Genomic DNA, 24,302 nt, shown 5'->3' with positions numbered 1-24,302 from the left:
AGGCTTTTATCCAAAGCGACTTACAGTGCATTACAAAATATACAGAATATTAAAGTTTGTTAGAAAACTAATAAACTATAACTAATAACTATAAACTAATCTCTTAAAACATCATGCTTCCCTCATCTTTTATGTTTTAGAATATAGTATTAATATATTTTGTATGTATTAGGCCTACCTGCTACTGTATTTTTGTAAAATGTCCCCCAAAATATATAATGTTATCGCCTACACTATCTGTTGCAAATCAGCTGTTCCAAAAGATTGTTCACAAGAGAAACTACTAGACCAGACTATTTGGAAGGTGAAAGAATAGTCTAATTATAATGTGTGAACAGTTTCTTATCTGCTATTTCTTATACTGGACTAAAAGTATCACTAATGTATTTCTAATACAGGAAAGGCAAATTAGCATGTTACCTTTTACACAAGAAAATTATTAAATAAATAAATAAGCCGCAAGTTTAACCCCCCCAATGGTAGACCCAAAGTTACGCCCTTGAGTAATGTACCCCAAAAGGTACAACATTGTGTTATGTTTAGTATAGCTGTAAAGGTGGAGCCTTAGCAGCGACAGAAAATGTACAGTTTTGTAGCTTTTTCTGACAGAGTTTGCAACACACATACCAAATAAACACACATTTATGGCACATTTAGCATATTTAGGCACATATGAGGAATTTCAATAGACAATATTAAAATAACTTGATGCAAAATTAATTAAGAACTCATAGTACATTGTTACCATTTTATGAATAAATTATTAACAATGAAGTCCCAACACAAAACAATTAAGATAACTTAATTTTTACCAATTTAGTTTAAACATTAATTTGAGACAAAATTTTTAGGAGTTGTTTTTGGTTTGAAGATTTTAGATTTTAAAGTCATTTGAACAAGCAGCAATAATAAAAAAAATTCTGAGTAAGGATACAATTTCATTTATCCTTCATTTGCAACACACACTAGACATGCCAAATACAGTTTTTTACAGACGCTAGGACACATTTCTCAATACTTAGGTCACTTTTGCTAAACTCTTCACAAAGTTCTCCTAACCAACTTTCAGCTTGGCAAAGCAGTTCATTTCACATTCAAAATGCAGTACAACTACCAAAACACTTTATTCAGGTCTCAAATCAACTCATTCTTCCAGAACATTAGCAGAGATTGACAGCCGACAAACATACTTTGTCCCCCACAAAACAACGACCTAAAAAACACTAACAACATATAGCATTATATGTTTTCTTCTGTAAAACAAGGACACATCTCTGTTTATAATTCACTGCAATATATGTTACTGGAATAAATGAGACATGACGCAGAATTCCTCAATATTTTATGTTGTTTATTTATTTTTACTTTTTTGCATTGCGTAATACCAAAATACCATAATTTCTACACACCATCCACTGATACAGATAAATACAATAGTAAAGCTAATCTACTCTGCTATGGCTGGTCCAATTGTCCAATAGTTTTTATAGCATTTAATTTTAAGATTAAAAATATATTTCATTAAAATATTACTGTAGAAACGTAGCAAATTGCTGTCCTATTCAGTTTTGTATTATATTATTGTTTTGAACATAAGTTTAACAGTTTTGAAAACAGTATGTAACCATGTGGAAATTGGTCTGTACGTACAAAGAGTTTTGGCAGTTGTTGTGTCTGAGTGAGAAAAGAATTCATGAAATTTGACAGATGTAGTCATTGAATACATTTTGTGCCAAAGCAATGATACCATAATTCCTCAAATAAAGACCGGGGCCTTTATTTACCTAAACTGCAGAAGGTAACAGGCTTTTATTTGAAGCAGGCTTTTATTAGAGACAGGCCTTTATTTCAAATTCCATCTGTTTGATAAATAATTGCAAATTGTTAAATTAAAAGCAATAGCGTTCTAGTGGATAGAGATCATTCATTTTTAACTGTAATGTTTTTTTCAAGGTTGTTGAAAAGTCCGTCACTAGCATTAAATGAGATACCTATCCAATGTAGCTACTGCCATCTATTGGCAGCTGTGCACTATTGGCAGCATGATGTAGATGTTCACTAGCCCTGCTGCGTACATTAAAAGGTTTTAACGAAGGCAGATGAAGGTGAGTGCTCGCGCAGTTGACGTCTCCTTTTGAAACGCGCTCTGGCGCGAGTGCGCTTACACTGCGCCTAAAAAGCTTTGAAGTATAAACTGAAGCTTTGTTTATACTCGCGCTTTGGTCCTCAACGCAAGCTTCTGCGGATCGCGCGCGCATATCACCAAACGGACGAGGCGTTTATGGTGCATTCACACGGGGCGTAAGTAAGCTCTCACTCATTTCCCCCGGAACTCATCTTTCCCTGGCCTTAATTTGAGGCCGGCCCTTATTTGTCCAATGATGATCACGCCCCCGGCCACTATCAGAGGCCCGGCGTTTATTTGAATACCGGCTTTTATTTGAGGAATTACGGTAATTGATCCTCAGTTTAGCCCACATAGACTTCTGTTGTGCTCACTGTGTGAAGAGTTTTGTAAAAGTGACCTAAGTATTGAGAAATGTGTCCTAGCGTCTGTAAAAAACTGTAAATAAAATAAGAATAAAATGTGCACAAAAACAAACAAAAATGGCATACCGTCATAGTCTGGAAGCACATGAATGAATAAAAATGTGCTAATGCATACATTGATTGTGTCTTTTTTGGTCATATGAAAAGGTTTTTGAGGGGGAGAACCACAAGCAACTTACCAGTTTTGATATATTGTTTTAAATTTATTGCAACAGTGTGTAATACTATGTTGTAGTTTGTGTGTTTTTGAAAGCTTGTGTGTGATGTCTGAGGGAAAATGTTGGTTTTTCAGTAAGAGCAGGGCCAGATTATCCATAGACGGGATTGGGTGGGTGCCCTGGGGCACCAGGCAATGGGGGCGCCAAGGGCTCCAGACCACGGCCAAAATGTTTTTTTTTACTCGCGCGTGTGCGGCACCCGTGACAAAACTACGGAATGCGCGATCGGGTTTTAAACGCTCATTTGCATGACGCGTAGATCGTTTTATGTTAACATGCACTCAGTTGATTGTACCGATCCCGGGTGAAGTTAACACATCTCACTCAAAACCGCGAGAAGATGCGGTGGCGCGGATTTAAAATTAAAAATTGCAGAGATGAGAGACAAAGTGAGCGGGAGAACTTTTAGCCTACATTAACATCAACAACATTATAGATGACAATAAAGGTTTCAGACATCAGTGCCCAGTAAGGGAAAACCGGAAAAAAGATGAGAAACGTCTAAAGGATACAAGTATAGATTGCCCTGCCACTCATCTCATTACAGTATCCTATCTGATTATAACTTATTGTATATGTATGTATCTTATGCCTAGATTTAGTGAAGGGGGTATTATTCTTTGGTGTATAACTTCCTATTCTAAAAGTTTCATCAATTGTGCATAATGACATGTGCAACAACTGCATAGAGTTAAGTCTTTTTAGTATTTTTCAGTAATGTAGTTTTTTTGGAAAAATGTGAATAATTGCATTGCAGGCTGATTTAAGGTGTGCCCTAAATTTTCAGCCGGCACTCCTAAAATTTTCAGTCAGGGGCTACAGTGCTCCTAATAAAAAAGGTGAATGACTTATTCATTTGACTTATTATTGAGTTCAATAATATATATATATATATATATATATATATATATATATATATATATATATATATATATATATATATATATATATATATATATATATATATATATATATATATATAATGTATAATTTTTTTTGGGGGGGGCACTTGAAATTTGGTCACCCAGGGGCACTTCACTGTGTTAATCCGGGCCTGAGTAAGAGTGAATGGTTTTGAGTGTAGAGCTTCATTTTGACCTGAAAATAGGATGTTTGGAGTATTGTGTGTGGCGTTATGATATTGTGTTTACTGTTTTGAGAATATGAGGCATAGTTCCAATAAATGTGTTTAAGCAACCGAGAAAGAGCTGACGTCAGAGCTGACGCTATGGGGAACGCCTACAGCATGACGGCGTCTGAGTATGTATATCAAATTCAACCAATGGTTGGGCGTGACGTTATAGACGGAAGCCAAAGAGCATAAATACGGCAGAAAGGAACGCCCACTTTATCTGGCATAAGCCGAAGCGGGTATTCAGGCATGCCGGAAGTATGGCCAGGAAGACGCAGCGTCTCGTTCCCTTCTCAGGGAACAAGGGTTACATACGTAACCTGAGACGTTCCCTTTCGAGGGAACTTCGACGCTGCGTCAGTGCTGACGCTATGGGGAACGTTATACCCAATCCGCCATCCTACAAGTGCCTGTCTGTGTGTAAAAAGCACAACTGAGACCAAAGCAAACGATCACCAGGAATAGAGTTGAGATCCAACTCAAAAGTGTACATAAGTGAGCGGTGAGGACCTGCCTGCCGCATCACAGATATCCTGAATCGAGGCCCCTGCCCACAGGGCCCTATATGCTGCCATACCTTAAGTTGAATGCGCTCTGACGGAAAGGGACGTCAAGAGGCTTCATAAGCACATGGGATAGCCTCGACTATCCATCTACCTAAAGGCTGCTTGGTGGCCGGGAACCCAGTCCGGGCCAAAGCGAAGCATTTAAATAACTGCTCTGTTCACCTGAAACGGGCAGTACTATGCACATACATGTCCAGTGCATGCACTAAGTATAGCAAATCAAGCGCCCTCTGGCTAAATCCTTGAAAGGTGGAGGGCTGAAAGCCTGCAACATTATGGGGCGTGGAATATTATTCCGAACCTTAGACCCGTAATCCGACCTAGGGTAGAAAGCCTTCACCATGCCTGGAGTGAACTCGAGGCAGGTGAGTGAAACCGAGAGAGCCAATAAAACTCCTACCCTCTAAAGGGAGGTAATAGCTAGGAGAATTATAGTTTCCAGAGTAAGAAACTTTCTGAAATGGTATCAATGGCTCAAATGGTGCCCCTGATAAGTCATCCAGGACCACAGACAGATCCCACGCAGGGATCCTCAGCCTCCGAGTGCCACACAGGAAACGCATGAATAGATGGTCTCTACTTAATGAGGGACCGACCACTATGGTATGAAAGACAGATATAACTGCCACATAAGCCTTAATGGTCAAAGGAGACAGCCCTGCTGCAAACTGCTCCTATAAAAAACTCCAGAACTGTACCAAGAGGCAGTTAACTGGGTTATATAAGTGCCCTTGGCACCATATAATAAAAGTCTTTCTTTTAAATGCGTATAATTTCCTGGTGGAGGGAGCTCTGGAAGTAAAATATTCTGCACAACCTCAGTTGAGAGACCAGTTTCTATGAAAAAACTCTAGGCAGGGGTAAAACAAAGAGCCCCTTGCCTGAGACTACCGATCCCTCCAGATCGGCCCCTGAAATGGGGAGCCGTCTAGGAGGGAGACCAGGTTCAAAAACCACACTCGGGTCAGCCAACATGGGGCTACGAGCAACAGCTGTGCCTGTGCTGCCGGACCCTCTCCAGAACTACCGGGAGCTGAGCAATTGGGGAAAAACCACACCGGAGGCCCTCAGACCCTTTCTGTGTCATGGCAACCAGTCCAAGTGGGACTGGGTGAAAGAGAGAAAACCAAAGAGTACAATGGGAATTCTCCTGAATTGCAAACAGGTCAGCTTTTGCTTGGCCAAACCTGAGCCAAATTTGCTCCCCCACGTGTGGGTGGAGTCTTCATTCCCCAAGCTCAACACCAGCCTCAGCAGAACGTCTGCTCCATGTGGACTTACACAGATTTTGACCTAATGGTGCTCCATAGCCACTTCCCGGCCTTAGAGGGATGCATCCGTCGTAAGCCTGATGTTACAACCCTGAGCAGGAGACAACCATGCCTGCAGTCGTTGAAATCCATACCACGCCCAGAAAAGAGGTCCTCTGTGCTGGAGAAGCATACTTTTCCTGGCGTTTAGTTGATGGGACATTTTTGGACCTTTTGGCTTTCCAGAACTGATCCCAGCTAGAAAGAGATGTGTGTCATTAATGTTATGCGGCGGCAGACCACACCTTACTTCGGGCCTGTAAACAAATACCCACAATTTTTTCAATATTCTTAGTGCACGAAGACATATGCGCGTAACCCTGAACGTGTAAAAAAGCCAACACTGGCCTTTTTGAGAAAGGAACCGTGGTTTCTGTCATAATACTAAGGCACAAAGCATTCGAGTGTGACCTTGATTATGCAAAGCGGGTTGCCCCTCAGGGAACCCCATGATTAAAGGATGGATTCAATACGAGCAGGAGACAACCGTGCCTGCAGTCGTTGAAATCCATACCATGCCCAGAAAAGAGGTCCTCTGTACTGGAGAAGCACACTTTTCCTGGCGTTTCTGATTGGACATTTTTGTCCTTTTTGCTTTCCATAGCCGATCCTCAGCTTAACAGAGATGCATCTGTCATTAAGGTCATGCTACGACAGACCACACCTCATCTCGTGCCTTGAGACAGAAACCTAGCATTTTTCCATATTCTTAGGGCACGAAGACATGTGCGCGTAACCCTGAACATGGTGAAAAGGCCAATACTGGCCGAAAGGAACCATTGTTTCTTCCATAATACTAAGGCACAAGCATCTGCCTGTGACCTTGATCTTGAGAAATGGGTTGCCCCTCAAGGAACCCCATGGTTAAAGGATGAATTCTATACGAGCAGGATACAAACGTGCCTGCTATCGTTGAAATCCATACTACACCAGAAAAGAGGTCCTCTGTATTGGAGAAGCACACTTTTCCTGGCGTTTTAGCTGATTGGACATTTTTGTCCTTTTGGCCTTCCATAGCTGATCCTCAGCTTAAGAGCGATGCATCTGTCATTAATGTCATGCAGCGACAGACCACACCTCACCTCGGGCCTTGAGACAGAAAACCGAAATCTTTACATATTCTAGAGTATGAAGACATGTGCGCGTAACCCTGAACATGCAAAAGGGTTGCCCCTCAAGGAAAAACCCTGATTTTAAAACCACCACATGGTGTGTGATTGACCTAGCTTCATCTCATTCTCTTATGTGAAAAATGGGCATGACACGAGCAGGAGACATCTGTGCCTGCATCATCGTCGAGTTCCATATTATCCCCTAGCTGTGCTGACTGGGCTAATATTAGCCAATCGACAATATAAGTAGTATGCAAATGCCCTAAAGATGCAACGGCGCCAGGGCAGCATTTACACATTTTGTAAATATGTGAAGGGATAGAGCTAGGCCGAAGGGAAGGCTGATATTGGTATGCCATGCCCCCAAAGGCAAACCTGAGATTCTGTGAGCAGGAAAAATCCATTAACAAAAAAAACAGTCCTCGGATCTGATTTGAGATTAATGTGAGTGACCGTCAACATCATGAACCATAGTTTTGTGACGGTTTTGGGAAGCCTTTGAATAAAAGGAATTCCAATTACTGCTCTAAAATTAGGGATGTAGCCTAATTTTTTAAATATTTTTTTTGTGCATAACACCCATTGAGATATGTTTGGAATGTTTTTCCATGCTATAATTTTTACCAATGGAACCTGATTTACTGTGCTCTGTACTACGAGAGGCAGAGTGTTCACAGTTAATACAGGAGGGCACTGAGAGGTGTGGGAACCCGTAAATGGGGGATAAAACCCACACTCCCCATGAGCGCATACCCTGATAGGGCTTTATACATATATTTGACAATGTTGGAGGCTTTAGGGATGAAGCCACGGCAACATAAAAACATTCTCTAAATATAGCCAATTATGTTTAAAAGCTAGTTGAAGTGCTTGTGTAAACATGGTCAGAGAATGGTCTTTTCCATGACTTGCATAATAATGGAGATCAGGAAAGAAAGGAAGCCTCTGGTGTTGAGATTGCACTCATTTTGTAAGAAATCTCTCATCTAACTTGCTGGATGATATAGTTTCTTTCTTACCTGCTGGTTCATACATGCGAAAAACAACCTCGATAAACTTCTCATTTAATAGACCGGTTGAGGCGGGCCTCAAACCGCGAGGCACGTGAACATCATCTGACACAGTCAAACAGTGAAGCATGGGCTACCGATCGGGGCGGGAGAAACCGGCATGCGGGCTCCCGAGTCCCTCCCGGCAGCATGGATAAGTGCACACCGCCTTAGCGGACGCGGATATTTGAACCGGTAGGTGAAGAGAAGGGCTGTGCTTACAACATATATCTCCTCACAGGTAAAACATTGCATAGGGCTCCCGTTCGGCTTGGAGGTGACCACAATGCGTGCTTCCAAACCTTCCCGAGGCAGAGCCTTCACGGTCAAAGTACACTACACCACCTCAGTGGATGGAGGACTTCAGCCGCGAGAGACTCGTCAAAACAACGACACACAGCCTGAGTGGTGTGTGGTTGAGTTTTAGCATGTAGGAAGGGCTCAGTGTTGTCAGATCTCGTGAGACAAATAAGCAACCAGGCCTGTGAAAACAAGCCCAAAACAAGCGACTATCCTACCCCCCCTCCACCCCCCCGTCCGTAAGCCTCGAAAAACACAATGCTGTTAGATTATTTTGGTCAAAGCTGTGAGTGATAAGCACGCGAGACGGCAGAACGTTGCTATGGTTATTTCTGTGTCAATCATCACATTTTCGGGAGTGAGTCTTGTTTCGTACAGACATGAAACGAACATTTAGGGGATTCACTCCTGCATTTAAATGCGGTTGTCATTCCCGAAAGTTTGCAGTGTGTAGGAGACCATTGAGGAGAACGGGCTGCATTTTTTATGTTGTACGAGGTCCACATGGTGTGCATGTTTTTCACACTTAACTGATACTCTGAGCAGTACGTTGAGTCGCCCCACACGACAGGTTGAATCCATTCTTTTACTCCTTTCTCTTTCTCCCAGTCTTTTCCCACTTTGTCCCAGGCATTTGTTCAAAACAGTTTCCCCTTCTCTGCCTCTGATTGGCTAGTACTCGTTGCCATCTGGGTCAGAGCCAATTAGAAACACGTGTGGGTGGGAAAAAACTGCTGTCTCCTGTGTATAGGGGAAAAGATGAGAGACGGAGAGAACAGGCTAGACAAACTCCTACGTTTAAATAACATATAAAAAATATCTGATTGACAACTTATTATGGAGCTGGGATCAAGCCCAAATAAGCAACTACACTTTAGAAACAAGCCCAAAATAACGCGACCCGCGACTACCAATATTTGTAAGCGACTTTACAGAAAAGCAAGCCCAAAGTCGCTTATAATAAGCGGACTTGGCAACACTGGAAGGGCTCTGGCAGCTTATTGTGCGGACGCTCTTCCGGCCATTTGGATTAAACTTCGACAGATGCAGCTCGTATACTACGCTTGATTAAATCATTATATGACGGAGGGAGGATAGCTGTGCGTCCTCACTACCCTGTACTCGAATATATCAACCCTCTTGGGAGGTGAGCGGCGTAAGTGCTTAGCTCCAAAAGTTTCTGATTTCTTAATTTCCTTCATTATCAGCCACACAATTAAACTATTCACTCACACAGTTTAAGCTATTCAAACATTCTTGATACACACACACACACACACACACACACAGATAGCCGCTGAGGCGATAAAGATAAAGTGGGAGTTCCTTTCTGCCGTATTTACGCTCTATGGCTTCCGTCTATGACGTCACCCCCAACCATTGTTCCAATTTGATATACATACTCAGACGCTGTAGGCGTTCCCCATAGCGTCAGCTCTGATGCAGCGTCGAAGTTCCCTCGAAAGGGAACTGTAATAATGAATTCCAAAATGAAACAATTAAGATTAAAATGACTTTCTTTTAGATTAAACATGATGACATTAATTTGAGAAAAGTTACAAAAAGGTACAAAACTGCGCCTTTTCTGTCGCTTTAAAATGTTATACATTTTGTGGTACAATATTATACCCAAAGGACCTATTGTGTACCTAAAGGAGAAATTTTGTAGCAGTTAAATTTTGGGGGTACAAAACATTTACCTGTACCTGTAAAGATACAATATCCTTAAGGTACCCTAAAAAGGTACAACATTGTATTATGTTTAGTATACATGTAAAGGTGGAACCTTAGCAGCAACAGAAAATTTACAGTTTTGAAGCTTTTTCTGACAGAGTTTGCAACACACATGCCAAATAAATAAAATAAGAATAAAAGGTGTAAAAAAATCAACAAATATGGCATACCATAAAGCAGATCGTAATCTGAAACATGAATCACAAAAGAAATACAAATAAGTGTCACATTTAGCATATTTAGGCACATATGAGGAATTTCAATAGAAAATATTAAAATAACTTGATGCAAATTAATTAAGAATTCTTAGTTCATAAATTGTTACAATTTTATGAATAAATTATTAATAATGAAGTCCCAACACAAAATGATTAAGATAACTTATTTTTAACCAATTTAGTTTAAACATTAATTTGAGACAAAATTTTTAGGAGTTGTTTTTGGTTTGAAGATTTTAGATTTTTAAGTCATGTTAACAAGCAGCAATAATATTTTTTTTCTGAGTAAGGATACAATTTCATTATCCTTCATTTGCAACACACACTAGACATGCCAAATAAATAAAATAAGAATAAAATGTGTACAAAACAAACAAAATTGGCATACCGTTATAGTCTGGATGACCAGGAAGACCAAATTTATGAACCAAGAAAGAAATACAAATCAAAGGGCACATTAAATGGGATATTTAGGCACATTTCAATGAATAATCTTAAAATAACAAAATTCCATGTAATATTCTTAGTAGATGAATTGTCACCATTTTATGAATATGATTAAGATGACTTCCTTTTTAGGGAAACAAATCTGCACCTTTTCTTTTGGTTAATTGTTGTACCTTTATGGGTATACAATAAATTGAAATGTTATCCTTTTGGGGTACAATATTATAACCAAAGAACCTATTGTGTACCTTAAGGAACAATTTTGTAACGGTAAAATTTTAGTGTAAAGGTACGCAATAGATCTTTAGAGTACAGTAATGTACCCCAAAAGGTACAACATTGTGTTATGTTTTGTATACCTGTAAAGGTGGAACCTTAGCAGCGACAGAAAAATGTACAGGGCCCGGTTCCCCAAAACGTTCTTATCGCTAAGTAGTTCTAAACCTATTCCTTAACCTCTCTCTTAACTCTATAGCACGAAACTTTCGTACACTAAGTATATCTTCTGTAAGTCACACTTTCGTAAGGTTGGTCTGGACCATTCGTAAGATCTCTTTTAGCGTTGTTTGAGCGCAAAACGCTATTGCCGCAGTCTTTAGAAATCAGCGCAGCGCAGTACAAGTCAAACTATGGTATGCTGACAATGATTTTATGTTATGGACACTTTTAAGACTGATAATAAAATATGTTTGCAATGGATACAGGACTATTTATGACTATTTATGAATCAAAGACGGCGCCAGTGTTTGTTCCTCATTGAAGTCTGTTCCCTCTATGTTTATAGCGTTTTCATCACGTTACATTTATAATTTACTTAGAAAGATTAAAGATTTCAATCGGTTAAACTAAAAAGCAATAATATCATGTATTCTATTTTACAATTTATTAAATATTTCATATTTGACAGTTTTATGTCTTTTTACATATAGCCTGTCTTTTTCTTTTCTTTTTTCTCTACTGTTTGTTTTAAAACTGTTATGTTTCCAAACATAATAAATATATATTATACATATAATATGATTCATACTGTAAAAATAAATGACTTACAATCAAGAACAGTCAAGATACATTACATAAATGCCCACATATACATCTCAGTAGCCATTAAAACTTTCAATGTATATAAAGAATAAACGTATAATGTGATAAAAATGCTATAAAAACACTACACTAAAGGGAAACATAGGGGGAACAGACTTCTACACAACACCGGCCGCGTAACTGTTTAGTCCATGCCAATTTTTTTTTTCGTCAACCCTTAAACCTTTTGACATTTTGCCTGACGTGGCTAAATAAAAAAATCGCCTTCCAAGACAACTCATTATGGTGCTGCTAGATCTTCTCAGACCATATTCTCTATCTAACTAGGTTGCTTTTTATTGAAAACATTAATGGTAAGCAATAACAGAAATACTGCAGCTGCTTGCCAATCAATTCTGATGGTTAAGTACCTTAACATTCGTATAAAAGTGTATTACATATTTTTTTAAGTCAAAACCCATGTAAAGAAGCGGCACAAGTGCCACAACGGGATAAGGAGGGTGGATAAATAGCGAGGGATACCCGGTTCGTCTACCCGTATTACTGACAATTTGATCATTTAATTAATAGTCTATATTTTACGGATAACTTAAACTATGTTAAAATAAATGTGACTGGAATAATTTGAGTTATGTTCCATTTGTATATAACGTGTTGTCTTTCTTAACGTCGTAATGCACCTTCGTGTGAAGTGGAAAATCGATCCCTGAGTGATCGATCGCAAATAATTCAGCACCTTCACTTGGGACAGCGCCATTGTACGTCGTACTTAGAGGCAGCGTGTTAAGAAGCTTCCTAAGAGACACTTCGGGGAACACACTTAGGAACATCAACAACTTTGGTAAGATATATCTTTTTGAGTCTTCTTAGCACGCTAAGAGTGAACGTTATTGGGGAACCGGGCCCAGTTTTGTAGCTTTTTCTGACAGAGTTCACAACACAAATGCCCAATAAGAATAAAAGGTGTAAAAAAATCAACAAATATGGCATACCGTAATACCCTAGAGCAGTGGTTCGCAAACTGGGGGCCGCAAGAGGGTGCCAGGGGGGCCCCAGTTTTATGACATTTTATAAAACACATTAATTTATCATGAAATCTGTGAAATTAAACCTAAAAAAAATAAGGCTACTAACCAACAGCACTACTTTGTATAATTTAATGTTTTGTTTAATTAATATGTGAAGTTTCAGAACTGTTTTTTGTCATAAATTTTATTTGGGGGGGGGGGCACGAAGGAATGCACCGTTCACAAAGGGGGTGCACGCTGAAAAAGTTTGAGAACCACTGCCCTAGACGACCTGAAACATGAATCACAAAAGAAATACAAATAAGTGGCACATTTAGCATATTTAGGCACATACGAGGAATTTCAATAGACAATATTAAAATAACTTGATGCAAAATTAATTAAGAATTCTTAGTATGAATTGTTATAATTTTATGAATAAATTATTAATAATGAAGTCCCAACACAAAACGATTAAGATAACTTAATTTTTACCAATTTAGTTTAAACATTAATTTGAGGCAACATTTTTAGGAGTTGTTTTTGGTTTAAAGATTTTAGATTTTTAAGTCATTTGAACAAGCAGCAATAATACTTTTTTTCTGAGTAAGGATACAATTTCATTTATCCTTCATTTGTAACACACAGACATGCCAAATAAATAAAATAAGAATAAATTGTGTACAAAACAAACAAAATTGGCATACCGTTATAGTCTGGATGACCAGGAAGACCAAATTTATGAACCAAGAAAGAAATACAAATCAAAGGGCACATTAAATGGGATATTTAGGCACATTTCAATGAATAATCTTAAAATAACAAAATTCCATGTAATATTCTTAGTAGATGAATTGTCACCATTTTATGAATATGATTAAGATGACTTCCTTTTTAGGGAAACAAATCTGCACCTTTTCTTTTGGTTAATTGTTGTACCTTTATGGGTATACAATAAATTGAAATGTTATCCTTTTGGGGTACAATATTATAACCAAAGAACCTATTGTGTACCTTAAGGAACAATTTTGTAACGGTAAAATTTTAGTGTAAAGGTACGCAATAGATCTTTAGAGTACAGTAATGTACCCCAAAAGGTACAACATTGTGTTATGTTTTGTATACCTGTAAAGGTGGAACCTTAGCAGCGACAGAAAAATGTACAGGGCCCGGTTCCCCAAAACGTTCTTATCGCTAAGTAGTTCTAAACCTATTCCTTAACCTCTCTCTTAACTCTATAGCACGAAACGTTCGTACACTAAGTATATGTCACAGGTAGGGGTGGACCCAGGTGTAAATAAGGTCACGCCCCTTTCTCCACCTCGAGGAGATTCCCAAAGCCACCCCAATGACCAGACACACAAGGTAAGCATAAAATTAAAATGTACTTTATTTAATTTACTTAAAAAATAATAAATAGGGAAGGGAAAAAGGGGAACTTAAAATAACGGCCACTCTAGGCTCTCTTCACAGCTCGTTTTTTTTTTTCAGCGTTCACGCTAGCTCTCTTTCTCTCCACAGACGACCGCTGGAACACAGGGACACAGTGAATCATCTTCAAGGGTTTCTCTCACCTCGGCGCTGACTACAGCTTCTGGGTAGGTATGGCTCTCTTCACAGTTCAGTATCTCAGCGTTCACGCTAGTTCTCTTTCTCTCCACAGACGACCGCTGGAACACAGGGACACAGTGAATCATCTACAAGGGTTTCTCTCACCTCGGCGCTGACTACAGCTTCTGGGTAGGTATGGCTCTCTTCACAGTTCAGTATCTCAGCGTTCACGCTAGTTCTCTTTCTCTCCACAGACGACCGCTGGAACACAGGGACACAGTGAATCGGTTCCAAGGTTTTCTCTCACCTCTACGCTGGTTACAGCTTCTGGGTAGGTATGGCTCTCTCCACGGCTCAATATCTCAGTGTTCACGCTGGCTCTGCAATGTGTCGATTGGACAGTGGTTTGCAAAGGGGACGCCGGGGACCAAGACCCTCTCGGCGAACTCGTTGGTTGACAGAGGGGCGAGAACGTCACGTCGGCACACCGGGTCGAGCGCTGCCCTTTCCTCGAGACCCGTTGGTCGATCGAAAACTGGACCGGGGCGCCCTTTCGTCGAGACCTCGGGCCGGCGGATCTCTTTCGCCTCTACTCTTTGGTGATGAAAAAGACACAAGTAGGGTAACAATAGTAGGTGTGATACTCACGCACACCGCCACTCTGTGATATTGTTAGACTGAAACACACTACAGCATAATCGTACAGTTGTTCTCTGGCGCCGTTTTTCCTCTTCGTCGTCCCGGGACGAGTGACTGAAGCTGGGTTACGTCAGACAAGACACAGCACTCTCACTGCAAAACACAGCATTACACAGCACCACTTCAAGTGAAAATGTCTACATCCAAAAGATTCACCCACCACGCTCAGTGCACACAATGACACCCGCCTTCTTCCACTTTGCTCTGGGCGAGAATAGGGAGATGGTAAACGGCCTAGTATTTGTTTATTGTCGTCACTGTAGCTGTTTACACAAAAACCCTTCGGCTCACCCACCACGCTGATACAGGGGTGGGGCCCACTCGTTCTCTCTTGAAAACACTCCAAAACGATTGTAGAAATCAACTGCATATAAAACACCTACTTCAATTGATGTATTTACTCACAACTTCGGTCTCCCTTCGTCCTAGGTGGACTTCACGCTGTAATGACTCCAGGTGCATAAACGAGGCGTTTTCCAGCCACCAACACCACTTTTCCACAGGTGTGTACTCACAACAGTAAGGTTTCCTCTTCCTCCGTTTCTTTCATCCAACGTCAGTGTCTGTCTAATATTCCACCTATAAGGTCGTCGATATCTTCCTTCGTATAGATCAATGATCCAAGCGAGAGAGAGAGAGAGCAATACAGCGATCCAAACAGCGTATCTGGCGAGCCCAACTCGGCACTACGATACACACCACCAACGGGGAAAACATCAACGATTTCGGGGTGCTCCTTCTTAAAGACCCACGGCTTGCCTTCCTTTCGCCTCCTGTGGCTCTGTCCTCTTTCCGCGCGCTCCAAGCGCAGCCCGGATCAACAGAGCCTTCGGGCTCTTCAAAAGGTGCGTGTCTTTGTTTGCCTTTGGCAAAGGAGCTCCCCCGTGTTCTTCGCCTCTCGTGTACATCGCTCTAAAATACTCTCCTGATGTCCCTTTCGTCCAATCACCCGGCGCTCCTCTTAATAACTCCCAGCTGTGTGTAATCTGGCTGATTTCAGCGTCCACGACGCTACCGGATGTCCGGTGTTTCTTTTCTCCGGTCTGGGCGGAAACATCCGGGCGGAACCAAACTTTCCCAACTTTTGGTTCCGCCCCGAAAAGATCGTCACCTTGTGACATATATCTTCTGTAAGTCACACTTTCGTAAGGTTGGTCTGGACCATTCGTAAGATCTCTCTTAGCGTTGTTTGAGCGCAAAACGCTATTGCCGCAGTCTTTAGAAATCAGCGCAGCGCAGTACAAGTCAAACTATGGTATGCTGACAATGATTTTATGTTATGGACACTTTTAAGACTGATAATAAAATATGTTTGCAATGGATACAGGACTATTTATGACTATTTATGAATCAAAGACGGCGCCAGTGTTTGTTCCTCATTGAAGTCTGTTCCCTCTATGTTTATAGCGTTTTCATCACGTTACATTTATAATTTACTTAGAAAGATTAAAGATTTCAATCGGTTAAACTAAAAAGCAATAATATCATGTATTCTATTATACAATTTATTAAATATTTCATATTTGACAGTTTTATGTCTTTTAACATATAGCCTGTCTTTTTCTTTTCTTTTTTCTCTACTGTTTGTTTTAAAACTGTTATGTTTCCAAACATAATAAATATATATTATACATATAATATGATTCATACTGTAAAAATAAATGACTTACAATCAAGAACAGTCAAGATACATTACATAAATGCCCACATATACATCTCAGTAGCCATTAAAACTTTCAATGTATATAAAGAATAAACGTATAATGTGATAAAAATGCTATAAAAACACTACACTAAAGGGAAACATAGGGGGAACAGACTTCTACACAACACCGGCCGCGTAACTGTTTAGTCCATGCCAATTTTTTTTTTCGTCAACCCTTAAACCTTTTGACATTTTGCCTGACGTGGCTAAATAAAAAAATCGCCTTCCAAGACAACTCATTATGGTGCTGCTAGATCTTCTCAGACCATATTCTCTATCTAACTAGGTTGCTTTTTATTGAAAACATTAATGGTAAGCAATAACAGAAATACTGCAGCTGCTTGCCAATCAATTCTGATGGTTAAGTACCTTAACATTCGTATAAAAGTGTATTACATATTTTTTTAAGTCAAAACCCATGTAAAGAAGCGGCACAAGTGCCACAACGGGATAAGGAGGGTGGATAAATAGCGAGGGATACCCGGTTCGTCTACCCGTATTACTGACAATTTGATCATTTAATTAATAGTCTATATTTTACGGATAACTTAAACTATGTTAAAATAAATGTGACTGGAATAATTTGAGTTATGTTCCATTTGTATATAACGTGTTGTCTTTCTTAACGTCGTAATGCACCTTCGTGTGAAGTGGAAAATCGATCCCTGAGTGATCGATCGCAAATAATTCAGCACCTTCACTTGGGACAGCGCCATTGTACGTCGTACTTAGAGGCAGCGTGTTAAGAAGCTTCCTAAGAGACACTTCGGGGAACACACTTAGGAACATCAACAACTTTGGTAAGATATATCTTTTTGAGTCTTCTTAGCACGCTAAGAGTGAACGTTATTGGGGAACCGGGCCCAGTTTTGTAGCTTTTTCTGACAGAGTTCACAACACAAATGCCCAATAAGAATAAAAGGTGTAAAAAAATCAACAAATATGGCATACCGTAATACCCTAGAGCAGTGGTTCGCAAACTGGGGGCCGCAAGAGGGTGCCAGGGGGGCCCCAGTTTTATGACATTTTATAAAACACATTAATTTATCATGAAATCTGTGAAATTAAACCTAAAAAAATAAGGCTACTAACCAACAGCACTACTTTGTATAATTTAATGTTTTGTTTAATTAATATGTGAAGTTTCAGAACTGTTTTTTGTCATAAATTTTCTTTGGGGGGGGGCCACGAAGGAATGCACCGTTCACAAAGGGGGTGCACGCTGAAAAAGTTTGAGAACCACTGCCCTAGACGACCTGAAACATGAATCACAAAAGAAATACAAATAAGTGGCACATTTAGCATATTTAGGCACATACGAGGAATTTCAATAGACAATATTAAAATAACTTGATGCAAAATTAATTAAGAATTCTTAGTATGAATTGTTATAATTTTATGAATAAATTATTAATAATGAAGTCCCAACACAAAACGATTAAGATAACTTAATTTTTACCAATTTAGTTTAAACATTAATTTGAGGCAACATTTTTAGGAGTTGTTTTTGGTTTAAAGATTTTAGATTTTTAAGTCATTTGAACAAGCAGCAATAATACTTTTTTTCTGAGTAAGGATACAATTTCATTTATCCTTCATTTGTAACACACAGACATGCCAAATAAATAAAATAAGAATAAATTGTGTACAAAACAAACAAAAATGGCATACCGTAGTCTGAAGGACCTGGAGGACCTAATTTATGAATCAAGAAAGAAATACAAATAAAAGGGCACATAAAAGGGGATATTTAGGCACATTTCAATGAATAATTCTTAAAAAAAAAACTAAATTCCATGTAATATTCTTTGTAGATGAATTGTCAGCATTTTATTAAAATGATTAAGATGACTTCCTTTTAAGGGGAACAAAACTTCACCTTTTCTGTATACCTTTATGGGTATACAATAAATTGAAATGTTATTCTTTTTGCGGTACAATATTATAACCAAAGGACCTATTGTGTACCTTAAGGAGCAATTTTGTACCAGTTAAATTTTAGGGTAAATGTACGCAATAGATCTTTAGGGTACAGTAATATACCCCAAAAGGTACAACATTGTGTTATGTTTTGTATACCTGTAAAGGTGGAACCTTTTAGGGTACAATATTATACCCAAAGGACCTATTGTGTACCTTAAGGTGCACAGCAAAATTAATGATTTTTTGCAACATTTCCTGCAACATTCTGAGTGCATAGTTTGTCACAATTTTATACCTTACCATAGCCTGTTCGAGGAGTGAATGACGGATCTGGTAAAAAAAAAATTAAAGAGTAAATCCTATACAGAATTTATAAATAATGCATACATTTGGTACAACATTTTAGTGCACTCCTTTCTGTACAGTTTGTACCTCTGAGGTACTATTATATATAAATATATATTAATGCTTGTCTTTTTTAAGATGTCAAATAAATCTTTGGTGTCCCCAGAGTATGTAAAGTTCTAGCTCAAAATACTGTATAGATAATTTATTATAGCATGTTTTAAATTACCACTTTGTAGGTGTGAGCAAAGTTGTGCTGTTTTGTGTGTGTCCTCTTATATGCAAATTAGTTGGGTTGGGTTCCCCGAAACCTTCTTAGCTCTACGTCGTTCTTATGTTGTACCTTAAGCTGTACCTTATCGTTAGTAAGTGTTTCCCGAAACGTTCTTAGTTACGTATCCCTTCTGTAAGTCATTCGTTCGGATGGTTGGTCTGGAGTGCTCTTAGCTATACCTTATCCCTTTTGACTCCGCTAGAGGCCATCACTGTGATAAATATATATATATATATATATATATATGTATATGTATATATATATATATATATATATATATATATATATATATGTATATATATATATATATATATATATATATATATATATATATATATATATATATATATGTATGTATATATATATATATAAATAAATATTCACATCATTACACTTATGGTTGTTAGGGTTTTAATTATATTTTCCAAAAGGAACATCAGCTGTGAACTATTAAATGCTACAGGCTTAAGAAACTATTAAAAAAATTATTTTGGGTGAAGAAGTTGGTGAAGCTATGGCAGCTATACAACGAATAGTCTCACTATTTAATTTGTGCATTTCATATCCGTTAAATCTTTTTGACGAACTGGGGACTTTAATACTATTAGGTACGCGAAATTAAACAGTTGTTACCTGGCGTTGGGGTTAGAGTTAGGTTTGGGTAGGGATGTCATTATGTAAATCTAACCCTAAACCGACGCAAAAATGGTAAGAAAATAGGAAAGAGAATGCAACGGACTTAATAGTATTGAAGTCCCCAGTTCGTCAAAAAATGACGCGAAAGGTATACCCTCCGCGTCAACATATTGACGCATGGTCAAGTGTCGTCAAATAATGTATTTGATGGCGGCTTCTCTTTCTTTCTTTATCTTGTGTAAATATGTTTCGCATGTTGTGCCTTTATAGAGTAGGTAAATGCACCCTGGTTGTGAAGTAAATGAAGACAATTATATTATTATAAGTGATGCTTAAACTTCAATATGGGACCCACCTAGACAGCTATCTATTCCACCTAAGTTTTTTAAAATAGGAATATAAAGGGAAAACACATTCATTTTGTTGTAGTATTTTTGTTTATGTCTTGTCATAAATAATCGCAATACCTATAATGTGGATTCCCGATTTTTTCAAAATTATAAGTGTTGATTTTCCTAATTATGATTATTGATGTTAATTCGACTTCAACCGAAGGCATAGCGGATGCATTGGAGCAGTTTATGCATGATACTTTTGGACATGAATTTGCGAGTTTTGCACGGGTTTAATATAAAATAAAATATACAAGGTTGGATTTAGTTGGTTGCAATTTGAAATATTTTTACAAGATATTCCTAATAAATGTAACTTGAACTATTTCTGAAATGTTTCTTTAATAAAGAACACCACTCTCGTAACGCAGCAAAGTACCTATTACATTAAGTGAACAATTGATTGTCGAGCAATCGATATCAACCTATTCAGCACCATCACCATGGACAGCACATTGTAACGTTGTACATAGGAAAGTATACCTTAAGAATCCCGTTAAGGTACAGTTCGGGAAACACGCCTAAGGGTACACCTGTAGTTAAGGTTTAACTTAAGAGTCTTTGTAGCGCGCTAAGAGGCAACGTTATCGGGAAACCCAGCCCAGATCTCTGCACTAAATGGCAGTGCCGTGATTGGATAGTGCAGATAAAGGGGTGGTATGATCCCCTTCTGACATCACAAGGGGAGATGTCAATGACCTATTTGCATGCTTGCAGAGAATTGTTTACCAAAACTAAGTTACTGGGTTGATCTTTTTCACATGTTCTAGGTTGATAGAAGCACTGGGGACCCAATTATTGAAAAAGTAAGATTTTCATGATATGTCCCCTTTAAGTCATCTTGAGGCCCCCTTGAAAATCTGCTGAGGCCCCCTGTGTGCCCCAAACTCCCTCAAGATCTATATATCTTGTAACCACACAAGAGCAACTGATTTAAAACTCGCTATGTTGCTGTTACTTTGTATTTTGTTGTGCAAAATTATGTTACTACTGTAATGTAATCTTTTTTGGAAAGAATAAACATTTGAGATATACTCATTTGAACTTCTTACATCTAGAAACTGGAGGTCTGTGTGATTCCTTTCCCTCTTTGGGTTTGTCTGCAACCTCCACGTCACCTTCCTGTGGCTTGGTAACAACCATAGATGTGAGAGATGTAACAAACTGATATTTGAGTGAAAGTTTGAGAGCTTCGTTCTTTACAGCCTCTTTTTCTGGACCTTCAAGAAGAACACTGAGACAAAAACAAAGAGAGAAATCAGACAGACAGTCTAGGCTTACAACAGTTACCCTTTGCCTGACAAATAACTATTTCTTAATATTTGGACATTGTGAAGGGGTGAGCAGGGCACAAACTAACACGGGGTTAATTGTAATGCAGCTACTTTACATATTTATACAGGGCTGAGGAATCTGTGCTTTAGTTTTTTTCTTCTCTGACTGTCAGTAGATGATATCTTTTGTTATTAAGTTTTGATGTTTTAGTTAAAGCTCACGTAACACATGCTGTTGCTGCATTTCTAATGTTAATCTGGAGTATCTATAGAGTTGTATGACATCCTTTATATCTCCGAAGAGTCTTTAGTTTAATCAGATTTATAAAAGAAAGATTAGCTTTACCGAATCTTTCCGATAACGTACGAAAAAATGAAGAAGGAGGAGTTACTACCGCGGGTGGAGCGAGTACGAGTCATGCAACACTATACAACACTGTTTTAACTTATGATTCACTACATGTTCGTGTCATTTATATAATATGCACGTGCCTATTTCCAACATAAGACAGAAGTCTTACCGCGTGCAACTCGTCATGACCCGGTTGGAAAAATCCAGCGCATCAAACACACACGCAAAACTCTGCTGCTACCCCGGTTTTCCGGGGGAAGTGCCCATATAAAGAAGTGATACGTATAGAAAACCCCTGAAATGTCAGTTGGACCTGTAATCGAAAAAAAACTTTCCGAAACTTGTACGAACCCTGGCAAAGTGCATTCGGCACAGAAATACTCTGTAACACGCCCAATTGCTGTTTTGACACTTTGCCTACGTTTAGCATGAGGAAACAACTCTATAACTGTGTTAATAAGTCAGAATGCTTGAAATACCATTGAACCCCCCCTTTAAGATATTGAACAGGGAGTGTTTTGGAGGCATAGAAGTAAATTTCTTCATGTACTGTTTTTTTATTTCTTTCGATTTCTGAGTTAGGATTTCTTGGTGTGTAAGTCACCAAACCAACCTTATATTATTTTAATCACTGTCTTGTTACCTAAAACATGACACCATTTTGAAACATGTCAACAACTAAGAGTAACTGATAGCTGGGATTAAAAACATTTTTACACAGCGGGGATACACTGTAAAAAATAATTTGCTGCCTTAAACAATTTTGTTGAATCAATTTGGATTTACAAGTCATTTCAAATTACTATTATTTATCTTGACTAGAGATGGGTTGTTATAACTACAGGTGAGTTGTTATAACTTATAAAATTAAGTTGACTTTTCTTAACTATATTTTCTAAGTTGTGACAACTCATCTCTGTTGACATGACTTGTAAATCTGAGTTGATTTAACAAAAAATTTCAAGGCAGCAAAGTATTTGTTACAGTGTAGTTACAGTAGCACAGCGTTACAATTAAGCCTCAGGTATAAAATGATCATAAAATGAAAACAATGCATACACTATTAATCAAAATAATAACTGTTAATACAATATCAGGGGAAATAACTCACAAGTGTGATTTTTTTTGTCTTATTTGTAAACAACAACAAACCCTCTGTTTGCTACAGTGAACCCCACCTATGGGGTAAGTTGTCACGTTTGCACTCCTGTCACTTTTGGTGTAATTGTATGATAACGGTAGGTGCCACAAACAAACTTTAAGGGTTTATTTGTAACAGAAATGTGTGTGTTGATTGTGTAAAAAAATATACATCTAACTTAAATATTTGAATGATAGAGCCAAAGCCGAAAAGCGTTTTTACCCCTCTCTATTTGTTGGTTCAAGTTACTGTATTAGATTGGGTTGCATTATAAGACAGAATATTGTCACAGTGTCCAGCTTAAAATAGACATTATTTCTGTAAATTATAAACTTACTGTTTGTCCAGAAGTTGTTTCACTGTAAGGTAGGCCCACAGTCTTTCCACAAAATCTTCATGTTCAGATGGGACATCAATTACATCTTTTGTTGTTACAGTGTTTTGGTACGTCACCTTACTGCCTTTCTGCACAGCAATAGTTAACATTGTCGTCATGAATACTGTTATATAGGGGAAACTTTATGAACTGCTTTAATCCAGAAATATCGATATAAAACACGGGCCGGGATCTTACTGATATTGCGATGACTTCAGTGCTGATGCTCTCCACATTGTTGTCTGTAATTTGTCCGGATACCACAATTTCAGAGCCGTTGAAGTACAGGGCAAAATTGTTCTGGGTAAGATTTGAGACTCCTATGTAGTTAAGTTGAATATCAGTTAGAAGTGGGACGGCAACTTCATCGTAAAAGCCCTACCAAACAAAAAAAAAAGAGTTAAACATGCTTCAATACACGGCATAATTCAGCATTGTTGATGAGTTTACAAATTATTCACTGTTTGGCACCTGCAGCTGTAGATCGGCATCAGAATCCTCATATATTCTGCGAGCAACTCCATTATTTTCCAGTGACATTTTTGTTAGGAAATCAAAATTCACATCATATCCGAAACCAAGACAATAGAGGGGAAACTTTGACCCAATGGCCTTTCGCACATTAGACATAATCCTTTCTGTGTTGGTTTCACCTGTAAGAGAAGGAAATTCCCGTTATAATAATGTTTTAATAATATGAATTTGTGACTCTTTACATTAAGTCCGTCCATCTAAATGGGAAAATACGCTGCATTAAATTCTCCAACCCAGTATCACGAAATTACCTACAGTATCTATAGTCATGTAAATTTGTGAGTCTTTACGTGACACTGACACATTTTTCTGCCTTTTTGCGTGAACATGTCACGCATTTCTGTATACTTTTGTTACTCAACTGTTTTGTCCTATTTTCTTACCATTGTCGCTTCGGTTTAGGGTAAGATTTAAAA

At 38.5% G+C, this 24,302-nt stretch overlaps 1 protein-coding gene across 16 annotated transcripts in view; it reads right to left on the bottom strand.

Annotated features, from left to right (window-relative positions):
- Window positions 1-24,302, bottom strand: part of LOC135718709 (inter-alpha-trypsin inhibitor heavy chain H3-like) — a 36,520-nt gene that overhangs the window by 8,431 nt on the left and 3,787 nt on the right. For 7 of the 16 annotated variants that reach the window (XM_065240887.1, XM_065240889.1, XM_065240894.1 and 4 more), the window contains exons 10-16: window positions 23,824-24,005; window positions 23,551-23,730; window positions 23,314-23,441; window positions 21,262-21,443; window positions 18,863-18,892; window positions 18,311-18,334; window positions 10,142-10,159 (exon numbers count right to left, since the gene is read on the bottom strand). In XM_065240887.1, the coding sequence (XP_065096959.1) occupies window positions 10,142-10,159; window positions 18,311-18,334; window positions 18,863-18,892; window positions 21,262-21,443; window positions 23,314-23,441; window positions 23,551-23,730; window positions 23,824-24,005 (744 nt within the window). The remainder of the gene's footprint in view (window positions 1-10,141; window positions 10,160-18,310; window positions 18,335-18,862; window positions 18,893-21,261; window positions 21,444-23,313; window positions 23,442-23,550; window positions 23,731-23,823; window positions 24,006-24,302) is intronic. The other 9 variants (XM_065240891.1, XM_065240899.1, XM_065240898.1 and 6 more) reach the window with 4 other exon arrangements.

Source organism: Paramisgurnus dabryanus, chromosome 14 (genome assembly GCF_030506205.2).
Source record: "Paramisgurnus dabryanus chromosome 14, PD_genome_1.1, whole genome shotgun sequence".
NCBI classification, from domain to species: domain Eukaryota; kingdom Metazoa; phylum Chordata; class Actinopteri; order Cypriniformes; family Cobitidae; genus Paramisgurnus; species Paramisgurnus dabryanus.
The sequence above is the reverse complement of the archived record's forward strand: the minus strand, read 5'-3'. Positions and strand labels throughout refer to the sequence as shown.